The following is a 7591-nucleotide window of genomic DNA, read 5'->3' on the forward strand; positions in this document are numbered from 1 at the left end:
CACACACACACACACACTTTAGCAGAGACCCTCCTTTCTGTTCCACTAGAAATCCATTCCAAGTTTAATGATCTGATAACTACTGTAAGTCTTCTGCTCTCTTCTCCTCTGTCCTTATAAGATGTCGATGTAATGTCATACTGATCATGGTGGTTCCTCCCGTCAGAGCAGCTCTGGTGCCATGCTAGAATACTGATCATGGTGGTTCCTCCCGTCAGAGCAGCTCTGGTGCCATGATAGAAGTCGTCTGCCGGGGTCATGCCCAGGTGAGGGGCCTGTAGACAGGTGTTCACATCGATGCCTCCCGGGATCACAATGTGCCCATAGGCATCCACTGTCTTCACGCCGGTGGGTACAATGAGGTTCTCACCAATCTGCCTGCATGCCAGAATAATAAATCAATACAAATTGCTTGTGATATCCCTCATCAATTCGCTTTGGATAAAAGAATCTGCTAAATGAAATGTACAATATATATAATAGAATCAGGGTTGCCAAGTCTTGAGCTACTTTTAAACTGATGCTGTGGGTCCATTTTTTCCCCCCCATGTGTTAATGGTTTGACATATTGCATAAATTATATTTGACTGAAATGCATGTATTGAAATATTTGATATTCTACCAATGATAAACCTGAGGGGAGCCTTAATGAAAAAAGTCTGTGGTTATTATAACTACTGTATAATAATTTCCACGTTGAAATTGTGAATAACGCATAAATGTAACTGTAAAATATGTATTTTAGGTATGCGAGTGGCATGTTTTGAGTTTTGATATTTAGGCTAAGGTCATTATGCAGACCTGACAACCCTGAATATAATATAATATAATATAATAGAACATAATATAATATAATGCTAATTAAAAATAAATATAAGCTATTTTTCAAAGTAAAGTTTAGAATGTTTTTAAATGTTTGAATGGCTAATGCAGATGTTTGAAATAATGAAATCTTACTTAATGGTTCCATCTTCAATGTAAATGTCGGCATAAAATGACTGGTCATCATTTACGATTTTTCCACCTTTAATAATGAGTTTATCACTCTGTGGAGAAAAAAAAGAAAGAAGACATACAACATGACTTTAGTGCAGCGTGTTATTTTTAAGTTGTAAGAGATGTAACTTTAAAGTGATCATTCAATTACAAATGAATATACTGTTATCATTTCTACATAAATGTGCATATGCACATATTCTAACTTTTTAATACAGGTTTGGTGTCACTGACACCAAGAAGTTGATATTCAGTTTTAAGATACCCCAAAGATCATTATATTTAACTAAAAGGCTTTGAATTTCACTGAGACCATGCTGACCTGCAGTTCCAAAGAGCTTTGGATGTAGATATACAGTAATTTCACAAAGCACAAAGAGCTGTATAATGCATGCAAATCCTCCTATGCAATATGAAGCGCTCTTTAAGAAGCTAATCAGAGTGATTATATCATTCAAAAACCAGACATTAAAAAATCCAGACAGAGAATACAAAAGAAAGATAACAGGCAACTCCATTCATCTGTAACAACACTTTTCTATTTACTTTATTATTCATGCATGACTGTTGTTTTGCATCAATGCATAGTGACTGACATTTTTCACTGGCCGTTTTTGCACCATTTCTGATGAGTCCAAATCACAATCCCAGCTACAGGAGACCAATGCCTGTTCAGTTATCCCTGGCATGGATCTATGCCAGGCAACTGGGTTTGTTAGGTCACCCAGGCATGAGACATCATTCACGGTGCTGTTAGACAGTGCCAACCTCAACTCATGGCACAAAACCTAACTCTCACAAGGTGAAAGAGTCCAAACGGGCATGGTTAAAGAAAGAAACGAAATAAACATCTCTAGAATTCTGCTGAAGGGTATTTCACCACATTCACTGCGCCGGCCGGGGTGGTGTGCAACCCACAGAGCTTCACTTTAATGCAATCTGACACTTCCACAGGCGGCCCATCGTTGGCACGGCCAAAATCCCTGCCTAGCATTTCCGATTCTGGGCCACAATGTTGCTTGAAGAGAGACGAGAAAGACAGCGAGGGGTTTAGGATGCAGGACGACCCTTCACCTTATAGTACTGAATATCCAGAGCCTTTAGTAATGAATTATAGGAGTATATTATTAAACACTGCATGAATTAATATGCAATTATTCTCAGTAATTTGCATCACTTAATGATTTTTTTTTTTATGCAGATGTTTCCAAATCAACGTAATGCGGAGTATGTGTGTTTCTGTGCTCTGAATGTGGGTCAGACAGGGAACTCTAGTGGTCACGCTGCAATGCCAAATTGTGTGGAAGGGAACTGGATCCAATTTGGCCGTGTTAATATCACTCTGTCCTGGGTTTTCTCGCTCCTGCAGTGCACATGGATCCTCTCTTATTAACCCTTTTACTGTCTTTGGGTCATGGTTATTGGTAAAGCATACACTATAATACCACATCATTTTTGTTACTGGAACCTGACATGATCATGAACATATAAATAATAATCTTTGTTTTAAATATAAAACTGTTTTTAGAAAAATAATTAGGAAATGTACACCATATTGACTGCTCCACATAGTAAAAAAAAAGTATTTTAACACTTTGAAGAAAAGACTGTAAAAATGCTACAATGAAAACCTGTTAATTGTCTTTAACGTACCTTATATTTTAGGACAATACATGTAATTTTACTGTAAAATAATAAAAAAAAGTTTAAAAGGGATTTTAGTATAGATGAGTATATACTATATTAGTACAAAATATTTATTACCTTACTTACTCAAAATATTTTATTATGTGTAACAAGGCGATTCCTAACATTCATGGTCAAATATTCAAAAAGCAATTAATTAATGAAATGATGTAAAACATCTACAAAAGTTTATTAAAAAAACAAACAAAAAAGTAAAAAAAATAAATAAAATAAGAGTGTAAAAGAATATATGTTATTCTTGGTCACAGTTATGATCGGTGGGAAACTATGAAAGAGTGAATTTACCCATTCACTTTACCACAATACAGTAACTATGGCAAAGTAATATGGTAAACTTAACCCACTGATCTAAGAATGACTACATAACAAAAAATTTTTTTTTTCATAAATAAATAATGTTAATGGTTAAAATAACTGTAGTAGAAAGTGTGCATCAAAGGGTTAATATTTTTACTAACAGGAAAATTGTTAAAAAGTACTCGTGTTACTGTTACATGTACTGTGTATGCTGGTGTGGTTTGTGCTTGTGTCTGTAATGTGCTCTATCTTCTTCTGTAATTATTGACCACAGCTGCTGGAGGCCAATTTAAAAGTCATTGTGGCCTTTCATTGTACTAGCATATTTTACAGCAACTAACAGTAACAGTAAGTTTACAGTAGCTAGCAGCTAAACCAGCTAGCTAGAGAGATGCTACAAAGATGGGATCTGGGAAACGTATTCAAATATATATATATAATAATACATGTTTTATAAATGTTAAATTCTGACATTTTGTGCAATGTGGTGCAGTGACTGTATTATAAAGCCAAAATGCGTATTTCATATTCACAAAGATGTCAGACCGACAGGAATGAGCCGACATGAATGAAAGAAAGACACAATGGACACGAGAAACCGGGAACAAGCCGCCGCAATGGCAAATTAAACACATAACCGTTATTTCACTTTAATGGCATAGAAAAGGACCTATACATTGCCATTAAAATAAAATTACTGAACCTAAACATATAGGAGCCTGATAAAAATGCTAATTTTAGATGAAAATTTTGATGGCACTTATAGGCGTTTGCATCTGAACTCTTCAAATACACTAGCAGGCAGAGCAAGCTTCACTGTTCACAATGAGCATCTCTGAGGGGAACGGACTGTCTTAAGAAAAACTTTAGATGGCATTTTCCTTTCATCTTGCCTCAGTATGCGTTGTGTTTAGAGCGGTAATCAAGGAAACAATGCACCACTGCTGTTCATTAAGCGCCACCTGCTGACAGAGAGTGAATTTGCATTTTCATTCAGCCCATCTGCTGTTTGGTATGTTTTGTGTAGCCTAATTTCACAAAGCTAAAGTCAGACCATTCTGTTTTTGCTTCAGGTTTTGAAATTATACAGTCTAATTTAGATCAAAATATATGCTTATAAAGCAACTAACCATATTCTTCATGCACTCATGTTTTCATTCTTTCTTGTCTTTTGCTTAAATAAGACATTAAAAACCAGTACTGGATTCTGCCATGAAAAGTTAAGATCAGTGCATACCTACATTTATGAATGTCTGAAATGAAGAAATTAAGATTTAAATGTTAGTATTGTAGCTGCCTTTGGACGATAACGTTCTCTAATTTAAAGCTAGCTGAGTTAATATCAGAATATTTATTTATTTATTTCATATGTAATTTGTTTTATGTCATAAAGCTATGCAGTTTCTGTGTGAATGATCGGTGGTGGAATTGGCTGCGATGCAAGGGGCACAGCTAAAATCTTGCCTAGAGCACTAAATTGGTCAGGGCCGGCCCTGGCTGAAACACCGGAGTTTTGTTCAGTGCGCGCACTCGCTGCTGAATTCTGCTCTCTCGCGAATTCTCTCCTCATAAACAACAAAGTGCAGATGTATGTGCGATGTAAGTATAAGAGATTTATTCATCATACAGTATATGTGATTATGTTCTTTGGTAATGCAATGTTCTTTGCTCGTTTTCTGTAGCTGCTTTTTGAATAACTGAGGAAATGTAAGCATTATAATTAGTAACTTATTGAAATTATACAGTCTAATTTAGATCAAAATATATGCTTATAAAGCAACTAACCATATTCTTCATGCACTCATGTTTTCATTCTTTCTTGTCTTTTGCTTAAATAAGACATTAAAAACCAGTACTGGATTCTGCCATGAAAAGTTAAGATCAGTGCATACCTACATTTATGAATGTCTGAAATGAAGAAATTAAGATTTAAATGTTAGTATTGTAGCTGCCTTTGGACGATAACGTTCTCTAATTTAAAGCTAGCTGAGTTAATATCAGAATATTTATTTATTTATTTCATATGTAATTTGTTTTATGTCATAAAGCTATGCAGTTTCTGTGTGAATGATCGGTTGTGGAATTGGCTGCGATGCGAGGGGCACCAGCTAAAATCTTGCCTAGGGCACCAAATTGGTCAGGGCCACACCGGCACAGGGTTATCATAGCACTTAACCACACCCCAGACCTCACTAATTTTCAAACCCTGTCTACGGACATGAACACATTATCACTGAAGCAGCGTTTTTATCCACGTTTGTCACATCATTGCATGCATTAGTGTAGCTCTTAAATGTTCACCGGCTATCTCAGCAGTGTTTGGAGGACAGCAGGTTGTTGCCGGCGGCGGAGGAGGCTCACCCTTGACTGCACAATAAAACCATCCTCCTCCTCCTCCTCAACATCACTATGTCTCCGTTAATGCAGCTAGCAAACATTCACCGGTGGCCTCGGGTTTTAATCGCTAACATTTCTTACCGTCACGCGAGGGTTGTTCTTCTTGCCTTGGAAAGACATGGCACCGGTCTGGGAGCAGCTTTGATTTCCGAGAACGCGAGCCGGGATGGTGATGATGATGATGATGATGGGATCTGCGCTCACGTCAGAATAAAGGCGCAGCGACCGGGCGCGTGGACGGGTGTCGGGATTGGGGGTGTAATTTAGTTTCAGATTACCGGGGTTCAATAGTCACAGGAGACAAAAGCCCTCCAGAGCCCCCACCCTCTGTCTGTGTCTGCTCACCATCTGCTGCTTTAGTATTCACACCCCATTCTGCACTCAGGGCAAGGCGGAACCAACAGAGGAACTCTAGGTCCAGCCTCTATACACACACATTTCTTAAAAATCTTTTGTACTTCCACAAATTAACCCATTTAATAACAAACTAGTAAGTAATAGAGTATTTTATTCTCTGGAGAGTCCAGTGCTACAAAATAATATATTTTTAATATTAAAAAAACAAAAAGTAGTAGTAGTTTTTAGGTGGGAACGACAAGAGTTTAGAATCGTTCACTTTACCATAGTTACAATAAAGTATGATTAGGAAAAAAAATTAAGTTGTAAATAAACTAAGGTTTTTTTGTACTACGTTTTACACGAATTTTATTTCAAAATCTTCACGTTTAATTCAATGTATTACCTTCCGCGGGTGTCGGGATTCGGGGTGTAATTTAGTTTCAGATTACCGGGGTTCAATAGTCACAGGAGACAAAAGCCCTCCAGAGCCCCCACCCTCTGTCTGTGTCTGCTCACCATCTGCTGCTTTAGTATTCACACCCCATTCTGCACTCAGGGCAAGGCGGAACCAACAGAGGAACTCTAGGTCCAGCCTCTATACACACACATTTCTTAAAAATCTTTTGTACTTCCACAAATTAACCCATTTAATAACAAACTAGTAAGTAATAGAGTATTTTATTCTCTGGAGAGTCCAGTGCTACAAAATAATATATTTTTAATATTAAAAAAACAAAAAGTAGTAGTAGTTTTTAGGTGGGAACGACAAGAGTTTAGAATCGTTCACTTTACCATAGTTACAATAAAGTATGATTAGGAAAAAAAATTAAGTTGTAAATAAACTAAGGTTTTTTTGTACTACGTTTTACACGAATTTTATTTCAAAATCTTCACGTTTAATTCAATGTATTACCTTCCGTTTCTTTGTAATTATTTGTGCAATTTACGAGCATTTTTTAGTGTAATAGGGTAAATTTAACCCATTGATGCGCGATTTTTTATTGTAATGTACAAACATCAAGAAACACGATTACGTAACAAAGAAAAAACAAAACAAATTGTTTCTTTTTAGAATAAAACAAAATAATAATTATGCCCATTAATCTATCCACTACATTAGAAAAAAATAAAATAAAATACAAAATAAAATAAAATATTCCAAATAACGTCTTTAGCTATTTTTAAATTTATAATCATTATCAAATGTAATTTTGAATGCAAGCCCGGCTGGTTAAAATAACTATATTAGACGCCATCAAAGGATTATTCATTTATTTATTTTTACTAATAGCGAAATTGTTCAAAATTTTTATTTTTTACTTTTAAATTTGAATAATATTGTGCATATACAGTGGGTACGGAAAGTATTCAGACCCCCTTCAATTTTTCACTCTTTGTTATATTGCAGCCATTTGCTAAAATCATTTAAGTTAATTTTTTTTCCTCATTAATGTACACACAGCACCCCATATTGACAGAAAAACACAGAATTGTTGACATTTTTGCAGATTTATTAAAAAAGAAAAACTGAAATATCACATGGTCCTAAGTATTCAGACCCTTTGCTGTGACACTCATATATTTAACTCAGGTGCTGTCCATTTCTTCTGATCATCCTTGAGATGGTTCTACACCTTCATTTGAGTCCAGCTGTGTTTGATTATACTGATTGGACTTGATTAGGAAAGCCACACACCTGTCTATATAAGACCTTACAGCTCACAGTGCATGTCAGAGCAAATGAGAATCATGAGGTCAAAGGAACTGCCTGAAGAGCTCAGAGACAAAATTCTGGCAAGGCACAGATCTGGCCAAGGTTACAAAAAAAATTCTGCTGCACTTAAGGTTCCTAAGA

At 36.0% G+C, this 7591-nt stretch overlaps 1 protein-coding gene across 2 annotated transcripts in view; it reads right to left on the bottom strand.

The window, feature by feature from the left end:
• The window catches only part of LOC107654562 (dihydropyrimidinase-related protein 4-like), a 16865-nt gene that overhangs the window by 6706 nt on the left and 2568 nt on the right, over positions 1 to 7591 (bottom strand). Inside the window, exons 1-3 of one of the 2 annotated variants that reach the window (XM_016441696.1) lie at positions 5479 to 5762; positions 958 to 1046; positions 194 to 378 (exon numbers count right to left, since the gene is read on the bottom strand). In XM_016441696.1, the coding sequence (XP_016297182.1) occupies positions 194 to 378; positions 958 to 1046; positions 5479 to 5517 (313 nt within the window). In that variant the 5' untranslated portion in view covers positions 5518 to 5762. Of the gene's footprint in view, positions 1 to 193; positions 379 to 957; positions 1047 to 5478; positions 5763 to 7591 lie in introns of those variants that run through there. The other variant, XM_016441695.1, reaches the window with a different exon arrangement.

Source organism: Sinocyclocheilus anshuiensis, unplaced genomic scaffold (assembly GCF_001515605.1).
Source record: "Sinocyclocheilus anshuiensis isolate Anshui unplaced genomic scaffold, SAMN03320099.WGS_v1.1 scaffold391, whole genome shotgun sequence".
NCBI lineage: Eukaryota > Metazoa > Chordata > Actinopteri > Cypriniformes > Cyprinidae > Sinocyclocheilus > Sinocyclocheilus anshuiensis.